At 47.6% G+C, this 27,297-nt stretch overlaps 1 protein-coding gene across 2 annotated transcripts in view; it reads right to left on the bottom strand.

The window, feature by feature from the left end:
* The window catches only part of ABR (ABR activator of RhoGEF and GTPase), a 121,746-nt gene that overhangs the window by 31,727 nt on the left and 62,722 nt on the right, over positions 1 to 27,297 (bottom strand). For both annotated transcript variants that reach the window (XM_055000976.1, XM_055000977.1), the window contains 12 exons: positions 26,087 to 26,194; positions 24,206 to 24,266; positions 20,730 to 20,782; positions 19,984 to 20,124; positions 18,511 to 18,632; positions 14,537 to 14,702; positions 13,359 to 13,481; positions 12,192 to 12,267; positions 10,935 to 11,039; positions 7,166 to 7,240; positions 5,880 to 5,977; positions 3,661 to 3,792 (listed from right to left, as the gene is read on the bottom strand). In XM_055000976.1, coding sequence (XP_054856951.1) covers positions 3,661 to 3,792; positions 5,880 to 5,977; positions 7,166 to 7,240; positions 10,935 to 11,039; positions 12,192 to 12,267; positions 13,359 to 13,481; positions 14,537 to 14,702; positions 18,511 to 18,632; positions 19,984 to 20,124; positions 20,730 to 20,782; positions 24,206 to 24,266; positions 26,087 to 26,194 — 1,260 coding nt within the window. The remainder of the gene's footprint in view (positions 1 to 3,660; positions 3,793 to 5,879; positions 5,978 to 7,165; positions 7,241 to 10,934; positions 11,040 to 12,191; positions 12,268 to 13,358; positions 13,482 to 14,536; positions 14,703 to 18,510; positions 18,633 to 19,983; positions 20,125 to 20,729; positions 20,783 to 24,205; positions 24,267 to 26,086; positions 26,195 to 27,297) is intronic.

Genomic DNA, 27,297 nt, shown 5'->3' with positions numbered 1-27,297 from the left:
GAACCCAAAGTGGCTTACATTGCCCTCCTGTCCTCCATTTTATCCTCACAACAGTCCTGTGAGGGTAGGCCAAGATCATGTGACTGGCCCAAAGTCACCCAGCATGTTTCCATGACAAAGTAGGGATTCGAACCTGGGTCTCCCAGATCCCTAGTCCGACCCTATAGCCATTACACCACGCTGACTCTCAAGATTCCCATCTTCTCCACTTTTGTATGAAAACAAAACACCTTTCCGTCGCCAAGTGTGCTGCCCTGGCAGCCTCACCCAAGTTTAACAGCACACGGTTCAGGAGAAGGAGGCAGGTGAATGGACTTGCATCACCTAGGACAGCCGCTGGGGGACTCCAGATTGGAACGTCCCTTTGCATTACAAAAGCTCTGCAGTTAGACAACCAGCACAACACAGAGAATGATTCTCTGCAAGCTGGGTTGTTTTTCTCTTTTCCGGAAGTCTTTCACTTAGGGAGGCAGTTCAGAGGAGCAGGCCGTCCCAGCACTTCAGAGCTCTGCCTCCTCGCTCCAGAACGAAGAAAGGAAAGGACCTCCCCTCCCATTTTGCGCACCACTGCTGAGCAATCCTGAATGCTCATTTACGTGCACACAAGAGAGCAAAATGTCTTATACAGAGAGCTGATGATAGCCCCTGGGGACTGTGGGGAAACCAGTTCTTCCCCCCACCACAAGCCCACTAACACCAATCCCTGTTGTAATGTTATACAAAGAATTCCTAAATAAACCATAATCGCTCTACACCTGGGACTCCATCCTACAACTACAGGTAACAGACTTCCTCTGCCATATTCATTATCCTCCTGGCCCAATCAGAAAGGAACTCTATAGTTGTCCTAGCAACTACCGTTGCTCTTAGTAACGCAAGATAAAGCTGGTTGGAGAAAAGAGCTGGGAACGTTTGCACAGTGTAGCTCGAAAACCAGGCACACACACTTCCTGCTTGGGGGGGGGGGCTGTCAGCTTCAGGTGCCCCAACAGGTACAGGGGAGGAAGAATTTCACCAAGAGCCACTGCACCAGTCACGACAGTGCCCCAGAAAGGAAAAGTTTCTCTTGGACACAAGCATTATTTGGGAGTCACCGGAACCAGAGACTTTTAATTCTTTCTCCCCTCGCTGTGAGCTTCTCAGGGGCAACCCTTCATCCTGCTGAGGCACACACAGCTACAGCATTTGGGTATTTTTTTTTTATTCTGCCTTCTTTTGGAAAGTCACATAATTTGCAAGATGAACACAGATCTGTGCACCCATGCCTCAGGCCCGTCCTCCATGAACAATTCCTGGCTATGATGTAAAGAACTGCATAATGTCCTATGCTCCTCAATTCTGGGGCTTGAATGTCTCAAATTGCAGCCCCCATCCTCTGCTGCCCAGCAATCAACCCCAAAACAGTTGTGTGCCTGCCACACAAGAAAAATAAATCGCTACACTGGACTGGTGCAAATCTAGCTGTGTTTGGGTCTAGGTACCCACCTCTCAGGGGCAGTTATATTCAAGGGAACGTGCAAACTTGCAGACAGACTGGAAGCAGAGAAATGTATAAATCCAGACAAAACCAACACATGCTAGACAGGAAAGAAAGCACACCCACAGAGTGCTTGCTGGACTAGCACAGAGGAAGCGGCACTGCCAGCAGCTTGGCACCCAAGAAACAGGGCTGCAGGCACAGCTTGGGTACCCTGGCAAGAACAGGAGAGGAGACTTGGTTCCAAGTCCCGACAACACGGCATCCCAGATGGAGAGGTCTGATCCTAGAAAGCAGGGATCTGTAGACATCGTACACCTGAATCACCGGCTTTAGTGTTTTCATCTGCTGTTCTGTTTCAGTGGAGCCTTCACATTTTAAAAGAAAACTAGGTTGTAACTCCCACTGCTTTGGAATTAATTGTACTATTAGTGACCAAGCTCTTTGTCCGAGAAGAATTTTTCTTTATTTAAGCTATAAACAGTAACTTAAAAGCTATAAACAATAAACATAAAAAATAAACACAACATTCTAAAAAAACCACACACACACACACACACTAACAATACATATAAACATAAATAAAAAACAAGAAAAAGAAAAAAACTAAAACTAAACTACAAATTGAGTTCCAATTTTCTTCGCAACAAATACACATCATTTTCAAAGTCTCACTTATTCTATGTTAAACATAAGAGCCTTCTTTTTTCTATTGTTCATGATTCTTAATCCATAAATCTAGACGTCATCCTTATCCATTGCATGTAAAAAGTCTATAAACTGTTTCCATTCAGTCAAAAATTCAGTCAAAACTGTAACTAATGTCTTTTCTCTAATCAGTGAAGTAAGTTTTGCCATTGACGCAAACTCCAAAACTTTTATCGATCATTCCTCCATATTAATTAATTGTACTATTAGTGACCAAACTCTTTGTCCAAAAAGTATTTTTCTTTATTTAAGCTATATTATTGACCAAACTCGACAAGAGGAGATAGCAAGGAGATAACAGAGCCCCGAAATGGTAAGAACAGTCTCTACTGTTTCAGACCACAGGTGAAATATTAAATTTTGGAATGTTCCCCTGTATTAAAAATTCCATGCAGACCGAAAACCAGCACACCACATAAAGAGAGTGGGAAGTGCCCTTCTCCCTGCTGATCTAGCTTTCTAGCTGTCATGCGGGCAACAAGAAGCCACAAAACCTACATATTCTAAACTGGAAACGCCGCTCTCCAGTTAGGAGACCGGACTCCAGGACTGTACCATTTCAGAACAACAAGATCTCTCACTGTGGTGTGCTTATTTCCCTTCTTTTTAGAATTAATTCATTGACCATTACTCAATATTCTGCACTGTAATACCACCACCGGCAAAAAAGGATCTTTTTCCAAATAGGAGATCAACAAAACTAGAACTGTCTGTCTCCCCACAATGTTTCTGTCATTATCAGACAAAGTAGGGCTATGAGAAACCGAGCTTGGCGAGGAGAGGTGATTTTTAAAAACAGGGTTTTCTAAGTTGTCAGGGGCTAGAGCAGACCAATTTCTTTTCTGCTCCCTTTCCCCCTGTAGCAGTCACTTGGCTGCTCTCAACCACCTGTGCCTCTCAGAATGTGCTCAACCTTCCCCAGTCCAGGATTTTCGCTTTTTTTCGGTGGATCTGCTGTGCTGCTCATGTCACCCACATGGCAGCAGTAGTTCAGTGGGGGTGTTGTTCAATATGAGATTTAGCAAGACACCATTTCATTCATGTGCTTTGCTTATTTAAAACATCCATTTCCACAAGGTCTGATGCCTTGAATTGGCCATTCTGACACTGAGGGAGGGGGGTAGACTCTTTCCAGCCACATGCCCCTGTGGATTTTGACTGCTGTCGACAAATTCCACAGTAGCAAAATAAGCTTCAACTGAATGCTCTATAAGCAAAAGTATTCCCAAGAAATTAGGTGTTAAATCTCAACATTCCTTTTTTTTCTCCTGTGCTAGCTTTCTACTTGCAAGGAGTTTTGTCCTAGCTTTCTACTTGCAAGGAGTTCTCCACCCACAGAAGCTTTAAAACACACCTCAGTTAGAAGCAGTGCACAGCCCTCCAAAGACTCCTGAGCAAGGATCATACTGCCTACAGCTTGGTTCCCACAGCCTTCTCCCCACTCCCCTTTTCTTCTTCACACCCCATCGCCATACCTGGACTTGCCCCTTGCCCACAATCCTGTCCACAATTTCGTTGTCATCCTTGTTCAGCTTGGTCTTGTCATAACATTTCTCGTAGCAGAGGATCCGCAGCGACTGTGACCCCTCCAGCTCAATCTCGAACTCCTGCAGAGACGGGAAGAGAAGAGTAAGAGGAGGAAGAAGAGGCCTCAAGGGGTGCAAATGGGGGGAAATCCATGCAGGAAAGGGAAGCCAGATGGTTCTATTGCTTCTGGGACGTCGGTTGGGGCAGTGAGAAGTATGGGAAGCAGAGAGCATCTGTAGAGCCGAGCTGAGGGTGGGTGGCAGGCTGGAGAGGTAGCGGGAGCTTCAGTGCACTGGAGTCTGCTTCTCTTTAGGGAACAAAGCACCTAAGTGTGGATGTCACGAGGAACTGAGAGGTAAGCCAAAAATGTCCAGCTCCACACAAGCCCACCGACAAACCCAGTTTGTGCTTGTTGCAAACGAACTGTATTATCTGATGCAGAGGAGTTAGCCGTGTTAGTCTGTGGTAGCAAAATCAAAAAGAGTCCAGTAGCACCTTTAAGACTAACCAACTTTACTGTAGCATAAGCTTTCGAGAATCATAGTTCTCTTCGTCAGATGCATGGTACAGAGACCAGTTTCTGTACTATGCATCTGACGAAGAGAACTTGATTCTCGAAAGCTTATGCTACAATAAAATTGGTTAGTCTTAAAGGTGCTACTGGACTCTTTTTGATTGTAAAAGCCACACACTGGCAAGCAGGAAACAGCTGCCCCTGTCGCTGGGGATTTCTCACACCGCTCCTGCCTGAATGTCACAGAAGTGGCCCCCATTTCCACGGCACAGTCCTGCTCCTTTCTGCAACAATTGAAAGCTTCCCGCCAAGGCAACCTTTATTGTGCCAAGGAACCAACTTGTGTCCAGGTCGTTTGGGCAGTGAAGCCAACAGCGTTGCCAGTGTTTGGTGAGCAGAGATGGCAGGCAAGGAGATGGAAGAGGCATGTTTGCCCCCAATGTGGGCACTGCGCAAGCCGCACAGCACTCCTGAAAACATACTGGTGGTCTCCAGAGGCCTCCACCAAGGCCAGACGTGGCTGGGGACCACAGTGCTGGATTTGAGTTCGGGAGATTGGAACAAGGCAGACTCAGGACCAAACGGCATCTGGTCCTGGATGTGGTGTTTGGCCCCCAAAAGCAGCAAAGGGGGAACATCTGGATCAGACCTCTGGCAATGGAGAAGGGGGGGGCTCTTCTCATCTGTGCAGTTTCCACACTCATACCCCCAATTCTCAGTCTTCTTTGAACCCCAGGAGAATAAAAAGAGAGATTTACATGCTACGTTATTTCCCCTTATTGGGGCTTAATGCAGCTGGGGGTAGAGGTGCAGTGGATATGGGCAGGAAGGGCACGTGGAACACATAACATCCCCTCCCCTTACCCTGTGCCACAGCCCTTATCCAGAACAGTTCCCTTGTCACTTTTGGGATCTAGCAACAGCTGGAGTTCCAGTCCTGGAATTCAAACATCCAGTTCTGTTTAGCCCTCAGAGAAGACCCCAAACTAGACAAAAGGGGCACAGGTTGAGGGCTTTCCTTCCTGGGTTGAAGAAAAAAGTGCAAAGACTCCACAGTCTGATGGAAACGGCACCTTTGCCCCCCCCCCTTTACACTGAGCCTGGTTTAGGTCCAGTGGACACCAAGATTCAGCCCATCTCTGCATTTCTAATGCCGTGGCTTAATCTTGAAACCAGCAATATAACAAGAGTGCATCTGAGAATGTGCAGAGTGCTTTCCTGGCACCACCAAATGGACATGACCAGCCCCCTTGCCCACTCCTGGGAACAAATGGAAAGACACTACAGAGGGGGACTTTCCAGCCCTGCCTGTTCGTCTCAGATGCTCTGGGGGGTGCTTTATTCATTTAGGGGACTGGGGAAAGCCATCCTCTACATGCCACTTAATGCTTTGGGTGCTAGCAGAAGATAAAAGAATTCTGATCAGGCCACCATTTTTAACAGACAAAAGAACCCCAAGAGTTCACATTCTTGCCCCAGGTGTATTGTGGGGGTCTGTATTTATTCAGGGACATCTAGAAATGTCTTTGTAGCAATGGCTCTTTGATTGTTCTCCAATGCAGGCAGGGATAGAAGATGCTCCAGTTGTGGGCCTGGCCACGAGCAGGGTCTCGCTGCTCTCTGCTGGGCCACCCACCCCAAAGCCTCACTCACCTCGTTCCACTGGGGCTCGGTCGTGTCACGAAACACACGGGTCTTGGCTTTGCTGACGAAGTACCCAAAGGAGTCCACTTCCAGCGTGCAGTAAAGGTCTGCAGAAGGGGAGAAGGAGGGGGCTGTGAGGAAGGGCTGTTCTTTGCATCTTCAGACAGGATTGGACCAAGATCATTCCCACCTCTAAAGCTGCACCCAGAGCCAGCCTGGCGGGCCACAAGTCAGGCCTGAAAGGATGGGGCTGGACAGCAGAGCAACTCACCATCACCAGCCGCCAACCCACCAAACAGGGTAGAAACCAAGCCTCCTAAACCAAAATCTGGCCTCTGGAGGGTTGCCAGGAAGAATGCAATCTGCCCCAATTCCTTTCTTTTCATTTTCACGGACTGTCCTGTTGAGCCTTATCATGCTGCTTGTCTTTTGAGTTGGGGTTCCAGATTTGTTAGCTTCTTTTAAGCAAAACCAACATTTTAAAAATGTGTTCATTTCAATGCAGGGTGGGGGGGATAAAACCTCAGCACAACGACCCAGGTTGGTGTAGGGGGTTAAGAGTGGCAGGACTCTGATCTGGAGAGCTGGGTTTGATTCCCCACTCCTCCGCTTGAAGCCAGCTGGGTGACCTTGGGCGCGTCACAGTTCTCTGGAACTCTCAGCTCCACCCACCTCACAGGGTGATTGTTGTGAGGATAATAATCTCACTCTTCATAAACTGCTCTGAGTGTGGCATTAAGTTGTCCTGAAGGGTGGTATATAAATCGAATGTTATTATTATAAAATGGCACAAAAATAAAGACGCCCAGATTTCAATTCACATGAGAAAGAAGTCAAAGCAAAACAGGGATTTTTCTGTCATATCAGCAAGAATGAGAAATTTGAGAGCGTCCCCAAGCCATATTGTCTGGCCCCAGTTATCCAACACAAACCAGAGGTTTGGGCTGGTATGGGGCTTGGCAGCAGGCCTTGGAGGAGGAACCAGGGCTGACTACATCCCATTTTGCATCAAAGGGGCCCTTGGCCCAATTCAGTTGCCAACCAGGGCATCACCACAGTTCTTCTATCAACTGGGCACCTCAAAGAAGGAAGCACCACAGGGCGCTTGCAGGACATAATGGGAAAGGCCAGCTGGAAAGAATGCATGTGGAGGACAGGCGACACTGCAACAGGGGGAGCTTGGTTGGCAATGGGAAGAAAGACGGGGTCTGGATTTCCAGACCTGCCATGAGCCAAGGCTGGCACAAGCCACACAAGCGGCACCTCAACACAGGCTCCTCAGAGGTGGCACTTACTGGCAGACTGTTTGAAGCCCTTGGCAGAGTGGACGATGACGTGCAAGAAGCCATACATCCCTGGAGGTTCGTCATCTGTGGAGAGGAAAAGCCAGAGGGGGCGAGTTAGAACAGCTTTTGGTGGGTGGGGTTCCCACGCACTGGCAGGGGGGGGGCACATGAGACCGCAGCACCAGTAGCATTGCCATCTTCTTTGGTGCTTATTCTCTGCTGGACTTGACCCAGCCCTCATTAATCACAAAGGGATCCCACCCAAATGTCCCCAGTGTCTGCTTTTCCTCTTTGTGAAACCAGAGCGCATTCAGGCACAAAGACAAGGGGAGCAGTAACAGAAATGGTGTGCCACAAGAAATACTTTGATAAATAAAGCAGCCCATGAGCTAACAACGTCCTGCTCACAGAGGATGCTGCCCACTGTATCTCTGCATGCTCTGGAGCCGACTACCCCAATCAGACACTGGTAGGGGTAGCACAGGGTGCAAAGTCTGCAGCATCTCCGCTTTTGGTGAGAACTGCCATGTTCAAACATTCTCAGTGCAGGGACATAGCCATAGGACTCAACAGGATGCTGCCCATACTCTTCTAGACTCACCCTCTTTCAGCTGACAGGCATGCTCAGAACAGAGACTCATGCAGAAGCATACAGAGCATGTTCCTCTAAAAACAAAATCCTTAGGATGTAAAACTGTGCCTCTGGTTTCAACTCAGAAATAATGCATACCTCAGTTATCAGAAGTTTGGAGAACAATGGAAATGGGGAGGGAGTTAGATCTTACAAACCCAATTCACACAAACCTCCGAACAACAGTAACTCTAAAACAGGGGAATGTAGTTCTGAGATCAAACTAGACATTACAGAAAGGAATTACAGAAAGGGGCCACACAGCGTAGCATCCAGACAAGAATAAAAGAAAGACACTGCAGACTTGGCCATCCGGAAAAATCAGCAGTGGCTGAACATAGCCTAACTCAAACAGGACACAGTATTCTATTCCAGGACACTAAAATACTGGACAACACTTCCAACTACTGCGTCAGATTGCACAGGGAAGCCATTGAAATTCATAAGCATAAGCACAATTTCAACAGGAAAGAAGAGATTTTAAGAATGAATATAGCATGGTTTCCAGTCCTGAAAAACACCAGGCTAACAAAATACTCTATACCCAACAATAGCCCTGCAGAGAAGATTAGCATATTAAGCACCAATCCATATGCAAAAGAACCTCCTCAGGATATAGTGAAGCCTCCCGCCATTAGCATTCCACACCCTGGGAAACTCTTACAGGATGACTCAGCCCAACCCCACCTTCCTGAGTAGATATAAATTACCTGCCAACATCTTTTCCACACTGTGACACTGAGATCTCTGTCTTTTGGTGCTACACCTCTGAAGATGCCAGTCACAGCTGCTGGCGAAACGTCAGGAACTACAATGCCAGGACCACGGCTATACAGCCGGGAAAATCCACAACAACCAATTTTTGATTGGATTCCCCCGATATTTCCTTTCATGTTAAAAAGCAGCTGGGAGGGTTTGGGGTTAGGTCAGAATAAACTGTGCTGGGCAGGAAGTACTTAGCCTTTTCTTCCATGCCCTTCCCCCTATAAATTACCATTCCAGGCTGCTGTTACTACCAAGCTCACAACAGCCAATATTCCCCCTATATTTATGGGGAAAACAGCATAGACAGGAATAGAAACCTTTCCAGCACTGTGGCCCCAAGATCTCCCTTCCCAGATGCCTTTTGCTATTAAAATAAATGTTAGGGGGTTTGATGACAGATGATAGATCCTCAATATATAGCGGGGCAATCATGTGGCCACAACATAGACACAGTACCAGTGAAGAGACGGGTTTCAGGGCAAATCCCTGCTTGTGTGGTGCCATCTAGTGGTGGGAGAACAGCTCTCTCTCCTCCCCCAAATGAAATCCTGCCCTCAAGTCATGGTTGACTTAACGCAACCCCTGCTGGGGTTTTCACGGCAAGAGACGAACAGAGGTGATTTGCCACTGCCTGCCTATGCAAGAGGCGCATTATCCCCTGAGATGTAGGGGGAGTCTCCAGGGGCCTCTGGATGTGTCCAAAATGAAAAAGCACTTCCGGTCCCCAGGCACACGGATTCCAAATTCTGGGGCTATCGCCGCAGGATTACACGTGGCCCTATAAACTATGACCATGCTAAGTGACCACTGGGGTTCTCTGTGCTAGTGAGCAAGTTTTGAAGCTGGTGCCACAAAGCAGTAGGGGCTGTGAAATCTACATTGCTAGAGATGGGACCTTGAGAATACTAAGCCCTGGACGTTTCCCCTCAGTGGCCTGCAAAAGCATACAAACATACATTTAAAAAAAGGAACTGGCTTGTCCTGAGAGTCAGATCATGGGTCCACGTAGCCCAGGAGGGTTCTATGCTGACTGGCAATCGCTCTCTGGCCTCTCTGGTAAAGACAGGTCTTCCCCAGCTATGTAAGAAACTCTTAATGGAAATGCTGGAGACTCAACCTGGAACGTTCTGCATGCAAAAGCACACAATTCCCCAGGTGCAATAACAACAGTACAAATAATAATTTACTATTCCAGTTTTTTAAAGTGCTTCATTCAGAATTCTTACAAACAGCCCTGCAAAGTTGGCCAGTATTATTATCCACCAATGGAAAGCAGAGTCTAAGAACCACAGTGGCTTAACTACTCCTTGGCAGAGGTGAGATCTGTTAGCACGTCACAGTAACATCAAGAATAGACTACTGTAATGCAGTCTACCTAGGTCTCACCTTGAAGTCTGCTCTGAGATTCCATTTGGTGCACAATGCTGCAGCTCAGTTATTACCGGGAGCTAGGTACAGCAGGCGTATTATTCCCACTCTGCAGTCACACCATTGGCTGTACATCAGTTACTAGGCTCAATTCAAGGGATTGGCTATCACGTACAAAGCCCCTCATGACCTTGATCCCTCATATTGACAGGACTGCCTCTCCCCCTATGCTCCGACACAGCAGCTTTGCTCATCTGAACAGGGTCTTTTGCAGCTACCGCCCTGCAAATAGGCAAAATCACCAGCTGCTCATACATGTGCTTTCTCTGTGATCGCCTCCACCTTACGAAATGGCCTTCCAGAAGAGGTCAGGAAAGCTCCTGGCTTTCTGCACACTGCACAAAACTGAATTATTCAGAAGGGCTTTTTTACACAGGTAATAGGACTGTGCTGTAAGAAAATGGTTTATAAAGATGCTTTGGTAAAGAGACAGGGACTGAAGACTATACTGCTGCATACTATCTGTTGCTGTAAGTATGCATCATTCAACATGTCATGTTAAATTGCTTATGCTGATTCAACATTATTTTAGCTCTGTATCAGATTTTTGCTTTTCCTGCCGTTCCAAACCCTCTTACATTGTTTATTGGCTGTCCCGGCCACATGTAAGCCTTCAGGAAAAAGGTGGACTATAGATATTAAAAAACAAACAAACCGGCCCTCCCAGACAGAAGTCCTCTTTTTCTCAGCCTCTACACCACATCATTTGGCCCTGATCTCCCAAGCACAGTCACAGATGAATCTTAGGCACAAAAGACACATGTCCCGACCATGGAATGGCAGGCCTTTCTTCATTCGGAAGGGTGGGGGGAGCCGTTGAACAGCATCGTGACTGCAGAGCGCTTTTCCTTTTCCTTTCTTCTCCGAAGAGTACCAGCTACGAACCACCAAACCTGAAGTATGGAGGACTCACTGCTGAGGGGTCTCAGAAGGAGGTAGATGAGAACGACTTACCATCCTTATTGCTGGTGACGGGAAGATTGTGCACAGTGCGTAACTTGAAGCAGGAGCCCGTGAGCACTTGCAGCTCCACAGAGCTGAGCACGAAGGTCTGGAGGTCTACATGGGGGATAAGAGAAGGAAGCTCAGCGGAAGGACAAGGGCAGGCAGGGCAACGTTTACAGTTTCTGCAAAGGAGCTGATATAACGGAAGCTCACCAGGGGGCAGCAGAGAGTTATGACTGAGGAGCAGGATTTGGATCCAGTGGTACCACAGAGACCAGCAAGATTTTCAGGGTGTAATCTTTTGAGAATCAAAGCTCTCTTCTTCAGGTGTCTGAAGGCGCCACTGGACTTAAATCCTGCTGTTCTACTGCAGACCGACACGGCAACCCACCTAAAACTATCAAGACTGAGGAATAGAACTGTGGAGGGGTATCAAGTGCCCCCGCAAGACGGCACTCAAGAGGGTTGTTGCTTGTTCTTTGGCTTTTGCTTGATTGCATATTTGATATAATGTAATAAAAGCAGGCTGTGGTGGGGGGCACCTTCTGCACAATCCAGTATGCCAGGCAACTCGCTTAAGTCAAACTAACAACATAAAAAATAAATAAATCAAAGATGGAACAGTACGTAAAATTTCCAAATTAAAATATCCAGTGCCCCCTTGAAAATATACATCAAATCTATTTAAGTCTTAAAGATACAATCTGTCTATAAAACATTTTTGCCTGTAAAGACCCTATAGGAGGATGCTGTAGTGGAAGCCCTCCCCTGGCAGATTTTTCCGTAAAACTGGTGCCATGACTAAAAAGGCCCCGGACTTTACCAAGAATTGTGAAGCTGTGGGATGGAGGGGGTGTACAAATGCACCCTCCCTCTTTTTGCCTTTTTGTGTTGGTTATTTTGAGATTTTTTTTGCACCCCTCTTCTTGGCAGGTATTTCCAATTCTAATTTCACACCATTTTTACACCACTTAGGTGCAATTGGCACAAAAATGGCATTCGTTTTACCAAGAAAAAAATACATGGCACAAGGAAGCAGGAAATGGCATGGAAATAATGCCTTAGGTTCGATTTGCACAAGGCCGAAGTGGGGATTTCAAGCTAAAAAAGGGATTGTGGTGAAAATCAAGAGCATCCCTGCTGCTGAGAGATTCTACAGTGGTGCAAGAGTTCATTCAGGGATCAGCAAAAACCAAACCATCCCCAAATTGACAAGCGGACGCTGAAAGGTGACCCCAGCAAGGTAAACAGTGCCAGGTATCTTACCTTTCTTTTGCAGCTTCTGGATGGCCTCTCTCCATTCTGACCGCTCATAGTCAGAGGAAAGCAGGAACAAGTAACTCTGGAAAGGAAACAGGGTGGCATCAGTGTGGGCTGGGCAAAGAGACCCCTGCCCCTCTTCATAAATGGCCGGAAAGGTGGTATACGCCACACTCCAGAGATCCTGGAACACAGCCGTGTTCATTCTAGTGAAACTATTTTTACAGCGTCCTCATCAAGAAGAAGATAAAAGGAAAGGGTGCTGCCAATTCAAACCCTCTCCTAAATTTTCAAGGCAATAATATTTTTAGTTACTTGCCAAAATCAAAACTTCTGTATCTTTTTCCCCCCTCCCTAGATTCCTAAAGTGGAAATGCTGTAAAAACAACCAAGTTAAGAGAACTTGAATTCATAGTTCTGCATCCCATAACCTAGGAAACTCCACTATTCCTGGGGTTCAAGGCAGCCCAGAATCACCACCTCTGATCTAGAAGTCTTTTTTCAAACTCAGGATGTGTCCAGGAAGTTAACCGGGGTGAAGATGCACCCACTCAGGGGCATGTTTCACCCACCCATATCGTAATCACACCCTGATTAGAACAGATGCCAAGGGTGAGCCCCAAGGAGACCCGGTACCCTCCCCTACTCTCCCACCTATTGCACAGGGTTCTCCCAAGCCACCCAGGGGAACCCCCTCACCCAGCTACACACAGGCTGCATCCTAATAAACTGTGGCTTGTTTGCATTGTAACTGGCCTACAAGATGACAAATATAAATTCCAATGTGTGCACAAATCCCATTTCTCTGCTTCTTACCCCTTCCCAAAACTACTGTCTGTGTCCAGTAACTATAAGGAATTGTGGTTTGTGAATTCAGATGTCACATCAGACTACAATTAGTGCAAACTCTGGTAAACTAACCAGCCACAAATGCTCGTATGAAGTCCTGGCTTCGTGCTCACCAACAAACCCCAGTTTGTCTGCATTCGGACATCACAACCAACCAAAGTTTGCTCAAACCATAGGTTAGAGTGATTTCTCCATAGAGCCATGCCCACAAGGAGATGTTCCTCACTTTCCCCTTTTTGTGCATCTGACCTGAGCATAAAAGCCTCTCTCTAGCCAGGTCCCTTTTCTCTCCTGCCCCCATCCCCCACAATAACCCAACCTTACTTTCCCATTGCGGTTATGGATGCGGAAGGGGATGGAAGGCGAATTGAGCAGAAGCCAGAATTCGTTGTCGAACATCTTCTTTTTCAAGCGCTCCATGGCTCGGCTCTGCCCCTTGTTGGCCTTCTGTAAAGGAGGAGAAGCCGGGTTGGAAAGAAGTTTGGCTGAAGATTTGAACAAGTGCACAGGGACTTTAATTTCTTAGGTCAATAAGGAAATGGGGGGCGCGAAGAGGGGCAGTTCCCTTTTGGGAAACTCCTCAGGTCTTCAGCTTACCTACAATGTCCATGGCTTGTTCATTGTCAGCTCAGGGCTGGGGGGAACTATACAGATGAAGTTTCTCTGCTGGGTGAAAGGAGGGGCTGGCTTGCCATAGCAAGGAACAGGAGCACCCCTCAAGGGGAGGAGGAGGTTGGCAGGATCCATCAAATGCCCACAGGGGGCTCACTGATCCCCCTCATGGGATGCCAATCTCAGGCACACTCTGCCCTCCCACAAAGTCCTGTGCTTGGCAGAAATCTTCCAGTCAGTGTTGGCCACACAAAAGTGACTTGTGCCACTTTAAACACTCCTTTCTCCGCCATGCAGGGTGGTATGATGCGGGAGAAGATCAGTTACGGTGAACAAAGTAGCTTTAGAGAGAAAGAACCCTTCTGTGTTCCTAGGAACTGTGTGAAAAGCCAGGTATGCAAATCCCGCCCATTTGTATAATGTCCTTGGCCTCTGGTAGTCACAGCAAAGGGTAAAGAGCTACGCTGGGCACACAATGACGTTGACTGGAAAGTTCAGCAAAGACAAAAGAAGGCATGTTTTCTTCACATGTTGAATAACTAACTGCACTACACAGTGAGAAGAGTGGCAGGCTCTCGTGTGTTTAAAAAACAAAGCGCTAGACAAATTCACGGAGGTTTGCCAATGGCTCTTAGCCAAATGGAACCTCCGTGTACAGAGCCCGTGTCACTCAGAGGAGCAGGGGCTGGGGAAAAGCAACAGGTAGGACCTGGTGCTTTCCTGCCCTGTTTGTGAGCTTCCAAAGGTATCCGAACATCCACAAATGGAGACCAGCTGTAGGACTAGAGGGCCCTCTGGGATCGACCCCGCAAGGTTATCCTCATCGTATGTTCACAACCTGTGAACGCAGCCCTAGGTGGTGCCCTCTCCCCCCACCGCCGGATACAAACCTCCTTCTGCACCTCACTTTTCATAGAGGAAATCTTTATCTTCATGTCCTCCAAATCGTGGTCCGGCATGGCGTGGACATGCGGGCAGGGGTCCAGCTCTTCGAGAGAGGGGAACACCAGTTCTGCCAAGGGCACGTACCACTTGCATTCATACTGCTGCTGTTTCCTGTGAAGGGAGCAGGGCCGTCAATCTGGCCAGCCTACAAATCACAAGAGGACCTCTTCCTTGGCCCTACCCTGGGCTGCATGTATGCTTGGACAACCCTACCTTTCACTTGCCTCAGGGAGGGGGGGGACTGAGCACATGGCCTAGCCCCAGTTCAGTCCTCTACATTGACAGGGAAAGGATTTGTGGTGTCAGGGAGGATCTTGAAGAGCTGCTGCCAGTCAGAGAAGACTGCTCAGGCTAGGTGGACACAGCACAAAGAAGCCATTTTGGTGTAGTGGTTAAGAGCGGCAGGACTCTAATCTGGAGGACCAGGTTTGATTCCCTACTCCTCCACTTGAAGCCAACTGGGTGACCTTGGGTCAGTCACAGCTCTTCCAGAGCGCTCTCAGCCCCATCCACCTCTCAGGGTGATTGTTGTGGGGATAATAACAACATACTTTGTAAACCGCTCTGAGTGGGTGTTAAGTTGTCCTGAAGGGCGGTATATAAATTGAATGTTGTTGTTGTTGTTATCATTATTATCTACATATCTTCACCCTGGAGGTGCATGTCCTCACTTCCCCAGCACTGCTCAACTTGGCAGCTATGAGGGACAGAAGCTTGAGGTTTTATTTTTGATTATTGGGGGGCGGGGGTAGAAATGTGAGGGCCCAGGAAAAAAAAAACCAGAAACATTCGGTGTAGGAGGGGACTTTTCTTCTGAATTTTTCCAATGGAAGATCTGGGGGAACACTGAAAAGAATCTCTATTCTCTTGTAGAACGAGTAAGATGCTTCACAAGACAGGGGTTTTTCACATTCAAAATGCAAAGCATGAAGAAATCTGAGGAATTTCTCAGTGGTTTCAAGGGAAAAACTGGGAAATTTGGGGGAGCACTGGGGGTGGGTGGGGACTCTTACACTGTAGACATATACAATATTTTCAAATAAAATTTTGTTTAAATATAAGTAATTCTGGCAACAATTAATATGCTATAATGAGTTCAATGATAATACATTATGTTGATGACACCTAACTTAATCTGTTGATGGACGGCCAGCCAGATACTGCTTCAGATGATCTGGCCAGGACTTTGGAAATCATGACTGGATGGCTAAAGCAGAGCAGACTGAAGTTGAATCCAGTGAAGAGGGAGGTCCTGTACCTAGGGCGTGCGCGGTTAGGTTCGGGGACCTGACTCCCATCTCTAGATGGGGCACTGCTTGCGCCCACGTTGAGGGTAAGGTTCAAGGTTTTGGTTTTGATCTTTAAAGCCCTGAGTGGACTGTCACCAGCATACCCGCTGGACCGTCTCTCACCCTATACTCCCGGAGGGTGCTCCATTCAGCAGACAAAATCTACTGGTGGTCCCTGGCCCCAACGAGGTCCATCTTGCCTTGACCAGGACCCAGGGCCTTTTGGGTTCTGGCCCCAGCCTGGTGGAACTCTCTGTCTATGACAACTCGGGCCCAGCAGGATTTACTATTATTTCCCCAGGCCTGTAAGACGGAGATGTTCCGCCAGGACTTTGATGGTTGAGGCAAGTGGGACTTACATTTGGCCTCCTACCGGGTGTGTGTGTGTGTTGTGTGTGTGTGTCCCCTCCCTGTTTTTTGTTTCTTTCACCTGCTGACTGTGCAACGTGTACCGCTGAGGGTGGATTTGTGAATTGTATCTGCTTTTCCTACTGGTTTTATCTGTTTTATGTCTTTTAAACTGATGAGATCCGCTCTGAGCCTGCTTGCGGTGAGAGGGGACTATAAACTTAATAAATAAATAAATAAATAGGTTAGTGTTTTCAATGCTGTAATGTTTAGCTTTATATACTAACATGTTGGTAGTCACGCAACAGTGACTCAGAGTTTCTGTCCAAATAATACATTCTCTTTTGTTTGCTACAGGAATTTATTTCTACCTTCAACATTTATTTTTCCTACCTTTCAGTTGGCAAACATTAGAGAGACATGTGATATGACTGCACAGGGTGCAGCAGTTTGCAACTGTTTCTCAAGTACTGGGTATACTTGCAGTATTTCTTATAGAAAATGAAGATATTTTTATGCCTTGAAGTTCCATAAATATGCCAAATAGTACAATTTTATATGCTAAATTATAAATAATGCATTTAATGTTGTTAAATCAGTAAAAGAAGTTTCAGTTTGATAGGAAAGTAAATCTTACATATATTTCTGTTTTCCCCAAAACTTCCATTCTCCCTCTCCCCCAAATCCATGGCTTCAAAATTTTGAAAATTTTTACAGCTTAGTGAAGAATGAGATGAAAGCTAAACAATGCATTGATTGTCATTAAACTCCGCTAACTTTTAAAAATGCATGGTCTACCAAGGCCTCATAGTCATCTCAACCCAATGGAGCCTCCCTGTAGAGAGGCACTGTACCTCTGAACGCCAGGTGCTAGAGACAAACAACACCAATGTGTAGGCTTCCCAGAGGCACCTGGCCAGCTGTTGCTGGAAAGAAGTTGTTGTATCTGAGGGACCTCTGATCCAGCAATGAAATTATGTTCCTAAACAAGGAGGCTATTAATTTCTAAGAATGCAGACAGTGGTAAAGCAAGTAGCCAGCCACCAAGAGCAACAGCATTTACTGCTTTTGTGAAAGTTCTAAGCACTTAAGCAAGGAATCCTTTCATTTGAAGAAATGGGATCTACGCCTGGTTCACATATGCAGACGGCCCATGTGGTGTAGTGGTTAGAGTGTTGGATTAGGACCTGGGAGACCCAGGTTCAAATCTCAGCTGTGCGATGGAAGCTCACTGAGTGACCTTGGGTGAGGTCTCACATTCTCAGCCTAAGCTATCTCACAGGGTGGTTGTGTGGATACAATGGAGGAGAGGGCAAAGATGCTTTGGGGGTCTCCACTGGGGAGAACGGCCCATGTAAATACATGCAAGGGTACGATGCATGAGGTGGCAGCATGGCCAATACCACTTTATGCTGCAAATGAGGAATGGTATCTTGGAATACTCTGCCCTGCAAATGGGGAACCTAAATGCCCAGTGTGGGGAGAACCGCTCTCCCTGCTGTTTCCAGCATACAAGTTTTTCCTTCAATGCAAAAACACATGCAGTCTCATTCTGCCACTTTATTCCTTCCTCATTCTCCTGAATATTTGAACCAAATGCTGGTCCACAAAGCAGATAAATCTGCAAGCCCTCCCAGTCTGATGTTGCAAGAGACAAAGATGGAGCCCACCACTCAGGACTGGACACGCTGCTCAGGGCCCTTCACTGAGAGCCAAGCTACAAGTGACTTTTTTCACGTGGAGAACACTTGATTGTTCTCACAAGTTTTCCTGGGAAGTGAAGTCTGAGTGTCTTTCCCCTCTCCGTTAGAATCGCTGCCTGAAGAGCCAGAGAAAGCCGGTGGCGGCAGCAGCTTTTGCAAATCACACCTCCAGTTACAATCCTGCTGGACAAGAGGGCTCTCAATGTTTGTTTGGGGGTGGGCAGCTGCTACTTTCTCCCTGGGTGTCCTGCTCCCGGGGAGCTGCTCTGGAGAAAGCTGCCGCATCAGTGAAGCTCCAGCCGCAGCGACAATGGAAGAATCTGCTGCTGCTCTAACATGCCCTCATTCCAGTTTTTCTCCAGGAGCTCAGGCTCTTCAGGCAGCGATTCTAACAGAGAGGGGAAGGACACTCGGACTTCACTTCCTAGGAAAACTTGCGAGAACAATCAAGTGTTCTCCACGTGAAAAAAGTCACTTGTCGCTTGGCTCTCAGTTTGCAATAAGAATCCTTGGAAGGAAAGGAGGCCAGAGGGACACCAGATACTCCCTCCCCCTGCCCTATTACTCCCCACGCCTCACCCCACTGCCGTTTTCTTCAGCTTGGCACAGAGAAGCACATCCGTGAAGAGGAAGACGTGGCGCAGTTTGCGGGATCCCTCAGCCATCTCCACCAAGAAGCCATCCTTGACCAGCTGCCGTGTCTGCAGGTGAGAGAGGGAGAGGTGGGGGAGGGCCTGCCACTGTCTTGCTCCCCCCCCACCTCCTAAATGCACAGCAAAGATAGATACCCCAGCCCAAATCCTTGGCCAGGTACATAACTGAAAGGGTGAAACTCTTAAGTTCTTTATAAGCAGGAGTTGGGGAGGGGGCGGGGATAAAAATGTAGAAAGATGAGAATCACTAAACCTAAGATCCTTTAAAAGAGAAAACTGTTTAAGTTTTTTTTTAAAAAACCAACAATGAATTGACAAATAGATATGTGCATAGTGCTTTTAAAATATAATTTTAGGTAGCCCATCAGAACTTGGAAGTTAAGTAGGGTCGGCCATGGTCAGTGCTTGGATGGGAGACCACCTAGGAAGTCCAGGGTTGCTACAGAGAGGCAGGCCATGGCAAACCACCTCTGAACATCTCTTGCCTTGAAAGCCCTATGGGCTGCGAATGAGATGGACAGGAGGGGGAGAAGAAGATTCACTGGGACTTGACTGAGTCATATGTATCTTACTCATTCAAACTGGGAAGACAGAAGAAACCAGGGCTCTGTCCTGCAGCTGTGAAGGACACACTGTGAGTTATTTGCTATTCCCCCTGCCTTCACATCCCACTCCTTCCTGAAGCTGTACCCCTAAATGGCATCAGGGTGTTGCTACAAGTCTATACATCTACAAACCCCCACCTATCCAACACTGACAGAATTTGGGGTAATTCACTGGAGCAGATCAGCAGTAGAGCTGGGATTGATGGAAAGAAATCCTCTTTCGTAACACGTGGAAATGTGTAGTACTCGATGTCACAAGCCATGGCCAGGGAACACTACTAGCTTAGATTACTTCAGAAAAGGATAGGATGGATCCACCAGGAATTGAGAGCCAGTTTGGTGTTGTGGTTAAGAGTGCCGGACTCTAATCTGGAGAACCAAGTTTGATTCCCCACTCCTCCACCTGAAGCCAGCTGGGTGACCTTGGGCTAGTCACAGCTCTCTGGAGCTCTCTCAGCTCCACACACCTCACAGGGTAATTGTTGTGGGGGTAATAATAGCATACTTTGTAAACTGTTCTGAGTGGGCATTAAGTTGTCCTGAAGGGCGGTATATAAATCAAATGTTGTTAACTTTTCAGTTACAACGAGCTCCTGGCAGAGAGATGGTATACACAAAACTGCTAGGGTTGTGTGTGTGGCTCTAAACTTCCTATCTTACTTGTGGGCCTCCAAAAAGCACCTGGCTGACCATTGCTGGAAACAGGGTGAGGGACAAGAGGCCTCTTCGACCTGACCTGGCAAGGCTGTGCCACGCGATGCCCTTTGGGGGCCTTTGCCCTGCTCCCCTCTCACCTCCCCTTTGGGAGTGGTGACTGCTGTCCTGCGGGGATCAATGTCCTCATTGATGCTGGAGAGAAAATTCTGGGAGATCCGGAGGGCATCTTGGAGCAACAGGTAGTCCGGGTGGTCAGATGGCGTATGCTTGAGCAAGTCCTGGTGCAAGAGCAGAGGGGGAGGGAAGGCAATTTGTTGACCCGTAAGGGATAAAGGCAGTAAACTCTGGAAATAAAGCACCTCCCCTTAAGACAGTGTGAGTGTGTCCCACCCTCCTTCCATGCAAAGGGGCTTTTTCCAGTTGGAGGGGAGTGCATTACCCTAACACATGACCTCAGGTGTCCCCTGCAAACACACCCTTTCTCAAGGGAATCCAATGGAGAGCAGCCACTAAGGCTGAGATCTGAGAAGTTCCAGGTTCAAATTTTGCCTCTGTCACTGACTTGCCTTTGCCACGCTCCCCCCTCAAATCTTCCATCAACCACCTCATACAGGGATAATAATACCGATCTACTTTACAGGGCTTTGGTTGCCAGGATTATTGATGTAATATATGTGAAATGCTTTGAAAATCACATATAGATACTTCAATGGATAAACCCCCCTTTGTGGGTGATTTTTTATTATACAAAAGGAAAAATCAATTCCTTACATCAGCCACCAAAGGATCCCTGCCTCTCCCTCATCCTATGTTAATTCGGAGGTATTTGCATGAATGCAGCAGTTACGAAACATGAGCATACTCCCTTCCCATGTGTACTCACGTGCAATACAAGAGTGCTCCGAGTGACACGGTCTATAGGCTTATACAGCAGTGCTAGAAGAAGGAGAAAAATGTGAGTTCCTGGTAAGAGGCACTAGAAAGGCAATCTAGGGCAGCCACCCACTTTCTCACTTCACAGACTCTCCCTCAGGCTCTACACACGCCCCAGTGTTTCCCCAAAGGTGCTACTTCCGTCAACAGGCACAGGAGAGGGAAGTCTGGGACATACCCCACCCCCACAAGTAGGACCACAGTTTTGAAGAGAGCTGGTATAATGGCATCATAATTATTTACGGCTCAGAGCCTATGCTCATTGCTTTTGCACCTCCTCCCATCATCTCTGGCTAAGCCAGTTTTTGAAACCCTTAAACATGCTGTGAACCTGACATCACAGGCACTGGCCAATCGGCACAATTTACAGCGGTGGTTTTCATATATCTGACCATTCAGAACTAAACCAAGAGAGTTGGTTTATTTTACTGGCTTTTGCTGTAATAATAAATGAGTGACTGACCAAGAGGTGGAGGGGAAGAGGGGAGAAACTAATTTTTACATGAAAAGTTCCATATAGGCAACAGGTGCTGGCCTCTCCCCCCTCGCCCCCCCCTCCACTGTCATCCCAGACACTTTTCTCTCAGTCCTGCCCAGATACTGGGAGTGAATTGGGATGGGGGAAAGAGAGCTTGAAATGCCTAAACATGGGAAGGTAAGATGGAGGCTGGGGAAGGCCTCAATTCCCTTTGCCTGCTCACCCCTACTTTTAGAGGTGTGAGGGGCCAAATACCAGAAGAACAAAAATGGCTGCCCCACCATTCTAAAGAATGTGAGCTGTGACTCACGAAAGCTCATCCCCTACCACAAATTTTGTTAGTCTAATAGGAGCTACTGGGGTCTTGCTCTTTTCTACTACAAAGCTGTAGCGACTCATTTCCCTTCCCCATGCCAGGGTCTTACAAACCCCCTCCCAAAGTTACAGTATTTGAGTCATGGAAGACAAAGTGTAGAGGCAAGAATGGCGGGGGGAGAGATTTCCATTTTATATAAACAGTTTGGAGGTGTTTCCTTCAACCCAGCCTGACAGGCAAGAAATATGGCATATTCTCTTTGGACGGGGTGGGAACTGGGGGGGCAGGAGGTGGGGGGGGGAAACCCACACAAGTTAAACTGGTCAGATTCTGAACTCGCTGCACCAATGTGCTAGTTACCCTTCTTATTTAGTTTTCTGTGGGGGATGGAAGTGTGGTAAAAACTTCCCTCACCAGAACCCAGCTGTCCAAGCGGTTACACACTCCCTGTGAATAAGCTACTGGTTGGTAACTTCTTGTTTCAATTGTTTCCCAAAAGGCTCCCCTACGGGCATTGGGGGAGAGAAGAATACCCTTTCCCAGCAGAAATGACCCACAGCGCTTGGAAGATGGAATCAGAAAAACAAAACCATGCCCCACGTGGTGTTAAAGCGAAATAAATTGGCTGTTCGCTGTCCTTTACTTCCTAACCAGCTGCCTGGAGCTGGCTGCTTCTGGGGCCCAGCTAGAAGTGACGAATGACACTTGAATGGCAAGTGAACAGACTCGCATGTATCCCTCCCTGTTCACTTGCACTCCACTTGCACATATGTGCAAGTGTCTGCAAGATGTGTCTGCAAGACATGTTTGTGATTTCCGACACTCAGACCCTAAACTGGATTTTCCCCTTCCCACGCTTCCCCAAACCAAAACAGGAACATACCCAGTCTCATTCTGACCACGGCAAAAATAAGGAAATTTACCCCACCCACCTTCGTCCCAGCCTCACACACAAATGCGGACCAGTCCAGCGGGAAGTCTCGTCATCTGCTGAACCCACCAAACCCCCCCACCCTGCAAATTATGAGGGAGGTATAAAAGGGCCCTCATGAATGCCTCCTACACCAGCCCCCATTAGTGGGGGGGCACCGCAACAGGGTTTGCCTTGGAGAGGTTTGCAAAGAACTGGGCCCACTGACCTTCCATCCTTTGGCCCCCAGATGTCTTAGTGCCTGAGGCAGACAATCCAAACAGCACCCCCAATTGGCGGTAAATATATATATAAAAGCAGCTAAATAACTGGCAAAGTGATACCCTTTAATCTGACACCTAAGCCCCCCCCTCCACCTCACCCCATGTGGTGAAGGCCAAGTGAAGGGAGAAAGCAAGGCAGAACTAAGACACCCTCATGTCAAAAAAACCCCAAGCCTGGGGGAGTTTGTGCTTCAAAAAGGTTTCCCTGCCAGGTAGGACCAGACATAGCCGGTCCGCTGACGTCATGGCCTCGCCTCCTATTCTTGGTCCGGCAGCTACTAGGCAATCCGCCCCGGCTCCTGCTGTTGTCACGGTTACAGGACCTAGGGACATCCCTCCCAGCCAAACACCTGAGGTGAAAAGACTAGGGAGAGATGCCACCCCCCTCCCCCAAGAAACTAGATACGGCTTTGGGGGTGGGGGAACCACGACAGCCACAGGGTCAGCCACACACCCCTTTCTCACAGTATGTGGAAACAGGAATTGAAGACGTACCTCACCCTTGGAGCGTATGATCCAAAAAGGCAGTAAATGCACCCGGCACATGAGGTGCCAAGCCAAGAAGTTTCACTTGAGCAGGCAGAATCTGGCAACAAAACAGTGGTGGTGACCCACACCCTTTCCCCTAAACCTGCCAGCAGCTATGGGTCCCCAACTATCCCTCAGCATCTCCAGGGGCTCCCAAGGGCATCACTCCTTTGTTCCCCTCTCTTTCGCTCACCCAAGATAACATCTGAACCAAGCCAGGAAGAAATCCATAAAAGAAAACCCAATCCCGGGACAGGTAAGAACAAAGAAATTTCCAAGTTCAATCTCCAGAGCAGAGCATGACAAAGAGGAGAAAACCAGCTGGAGGCTTTACCCTCCCAGCTTTTCAGAATGGGCTGATGGTCCACAACGGAGCAGCCAGAATCCTCACCCGATCCCCCCCAACATGTCACAAAGAAGATCCCGGACACCCTAGCATCTAAAGCAACAATACTGCTACAAAGAAACGCCCCAACGACTAACAAAAAAGGGTGCTACACGCCCCGCATGATTCCCCCACCGTAGGTGCAGTTACAGCAAAAACGGACGATGAGCAGAATCTCCATGGTGGCCCCTTCTCAGCATGGCCCCCGCTCCCAACTCCATCGGCGGTCCACGGGAGCCAGGGAGAGTGGTAGCTGCCAGTGAAATCGACAAAGGCAGCCGGTGGCAGGAGGAGGAGGAGGGAAGGGGGCGTGAGGGCTGTCAGATGCTGCCAGCATCCTAAAGAAGTGCAGCCCCCTCCCCTCTCCTCCCTGAACCATACAAAGGGCTCCGTCTCCAATATACCGACTGGATCTGTAATTCATGGGTTAAGGTCATGGGGGAGGGGGAAGATACAGACAAAGGCTTCCTGCACACACCATTTACACACACACACACACACACACACACGGAGGAGAATCAATACCTTCCATAGTGATGGAGGTGTGGCTCTCTTTGGAATCTCTGGGGCCCTTTACCTTCAGCTCCTGCCAAAGGGAAACGGTAGTTAGAGGCAATTTTACAGAGCGTACGGGGGTGGGGGGCTTGCATTTTTGGAATCGGGCCATTTGGGTGGTGTTGCTTTCTTTTTTTCAAATATTCCCAGGGATCCTAACCCTGAATAATAGGTAGCATTGGAGGAAACCAAAGCCCCCCCCACACACTGCTGAGGATGTGTGGAGCAGACCTTCTCCCCCCATTGTCCACTTCTCGTACAACCACAATCCAAACATGCACAATCTGGGATCTAAAGAGGGACAAATTTGCGGTCAACGGGCTGTGGGTTTCTGGATAAGGCTGAGAGCCCCAACCCTGCTCAACCTGGGGTGGAGGGGGAAGAAGAGGATGGATTTCCGATGAGAATATCTTGCCCCATCTCCTTGCCACAACACCAAGCTTCTGAAGCAAGTGTATCTGTGTACACTCACACATGCACGAATTTGCGGCCATCTCTCCTCTCACTCCAAGAGCATCAGAATTGCTTATAGAATCGAACTACCCTTGTCAGACACTTCCTTTCCTCAACAGCAGCCCATCCACCCTAAGACCTTTGCTTGTTCCTAGCCTCTAGGAATCAAAGGTAGAGTGCCTCTCAGAATGGATGCTCCATTTTAGCTATCATATGCAGCAACTATGATTTTGTCTAGTCTGATTTTTTTTTTAAATGTACTTCCCCTCCCACCACCCTGTCCCCATACTCTTCCTTCTGCAGGCTTTTCACCGCCCTCCTTGTGAAGAAATGGCAAGTTCTTGGAAAACTTAAACTCTTGGAAACAGAATAAATGAAAACAGAAATTGCCAGCAGGTGGGTAGAAAACAGAACAGAGCTAGACTGGGAGAGGCATGAGTGCCGCAAACCCGCTTCCCCGTCAATAAAGAGAAGCAAAATCAGTAAGCAAAAATAAGCCGTAAGCAAAAATATGCAGATTAGGTTATACAGCATAATTTATTCACACCACCAAAGCTGAGGAAGTGGCATATGCCCTTATAACCTGGGCCATAGGCCCCCACACGATACATACAAGTTATGTGTCCTATTATTATAAGTCCTGGTGCACAGTTGTCATGTATGTAATGAGCAACCCTGTTTGATCGATACAAAGTAGGAGTCAGAAACAGGTTTTGAGCCAAGTCTGTCATCCCATCCTCTCCCTGTGACCGCAGGTGTGGGCATTTGGCACTTGTCAACCCCACATGTAAAAGAGGATGTGGAGGCATAGCATGGGGTGGGGGGAAGAAACTTGATTTGACAGGAGCTACTATTTGCAGAGGTGGTTCCTTGGGAATAGGACCATGCCTTGTTGGCTTGGCCTAGCCTGTAAAGTGTCACATATATGAATAATAATGCTAATAAAACCTCACTCATTCATAGAGCAGTTTGGTGTAGTGGTTCAGCAGGACTCTAATCTGGAGAACCAGGTTTGATTCCCCATTCCTCCACTTGAAACCAGCTGGGTGACCTTGCATTAGTCACAGCTTCTCGGAGCTCTCTCAGCCCCACCCACCTCACACGTTGATTGTCGTGAGGATAATAATAATACACTTTGTAAACCGCTCTGAGTGTGGCATTAAGTTGTCCTGAAGGGTGGTATATAAATCGAATGTTAATGAATGTCATTAGGAGGCCTTGGGCAAGTTGGTACTATTCAACCTGTACCCTGCCTGACAGGGTTGTTGTAAGCAGGGGGAAATTCCACTCCTGACACCATTGAGTTCCTTAGGAGGAGGCAACAATCAATGCAATGGTGGTAAGGATCAATACTGCTGAACAATGAAAGCAACAGCAACAAATAACAATAATTCGCACCTCTGAGATTTTCTGGAACTGATTGTTACTCTGGCTGCATTTCTCCGCTGTCTCGAGGGCAGTTTTGTAGTTGTCCACAAAAGCCTTGTAAACGCCCAGCTGGCTAGCCTGTTTTTTTTTTTTGTGGGGAGGGGGGAAGAACCATTTAAAAAGCTGCAACCAAGTTTATTTGCTTACGTCATAACAAAAATGCAATTTTTAAAATTACAAATACAAAATTATTTGTCATTACAAGGACCCACTACATCCATTTCAAAATATTTTTATCGTCTGCTGCCCTAAAAGCCACATGAGACCATCAAAACATCTTTGTTATCAGACCAACATGGGTCCATCCAGCTCAGCATCTTGTTTCCAACAGTGACTAGTCATATACCCTAGAAGATCCACAAGCACAGAGGCCAAAGCCTCCCCTCCGTTGTTGCCTCCCAGCAACCAGCATTCTAAGGTACACTACCTCTGAACATGGAGGTTCCATTTGGCCATCATGACTAACAGCCATCAACGAACCTCTTCTGCTCCATGGATTCCTCTACTACCCTTTTAAAGTCATCTAATTCTAGTGGTCTTCACTACATGGTGAAGAGCCTGTTTGGTGTAGTGGCTAAGAGTGCGGGACTCTAATCTGGAGAACCGGGTTTGATTCCCCACTCCTCCACTTGAAGCCAGCTGGGTGACCTTGGGCTAGTCACAGTTCTCTGGAGCTCTCTCAGCCCCACCCACCTCACAGGGTGTTTTGTTGTGGGGATAATAATGGCATACTTTGTAAACTGCTCTGAGTGGGCATTAAGTTGTCCTGAAGGGCGGTATATAAATCGAATGTTGTTGTTCTTGTTGTTGTTGTTATTACAACCTGTGGCAGTCAATTCCGCAATATGATTACATATTGGGTAAAGAAGTAGCATCTTTTTTTCCACCCTGAATCTATGTGCCAACCAACCTCATTGAATGCCCCAAGTTGTAAAATTGTGGGAGGGAGAGAAAAAAAATCCCATCTCCACCTTACCATTTCCTAAGCCTCTTTCCTACTCCACTTTCATCACAAAATGAACCGTTTCCCTAAACCTCTTCGGCCCCTCCCCATCAGAAAGATGCTAAAAACACATTGCTTGTTGGGGTTGAACCCAAAGCACTGCGATTCTGAAGTTTTTGTGCAGTCTTTCGGCATTCAGCACTCGCACTCATTTGGCATTATAGTTTTCATCCTCGAG

Source organism: Eublepharis macularius, chromosome 17 (assembly GCF_028583425.1).
Source record: "Eublepharis macularius isolate TG4126 chromosome 17, MPM_Emac_v1.0, whole genome shotgun sequence".
NCBI classification, from domain to species: Eukaryota; Metazoa; Chordata; class Lepidosauria; order Squamata; family Eublepharidae; genus Eublepharis; species Eublepharis macularius.
The sequence above is the reverse complement of the archived record's forward strand: the minus strand, read 5'-3'. Positions and strand labels throughout refer to the sequence as shown.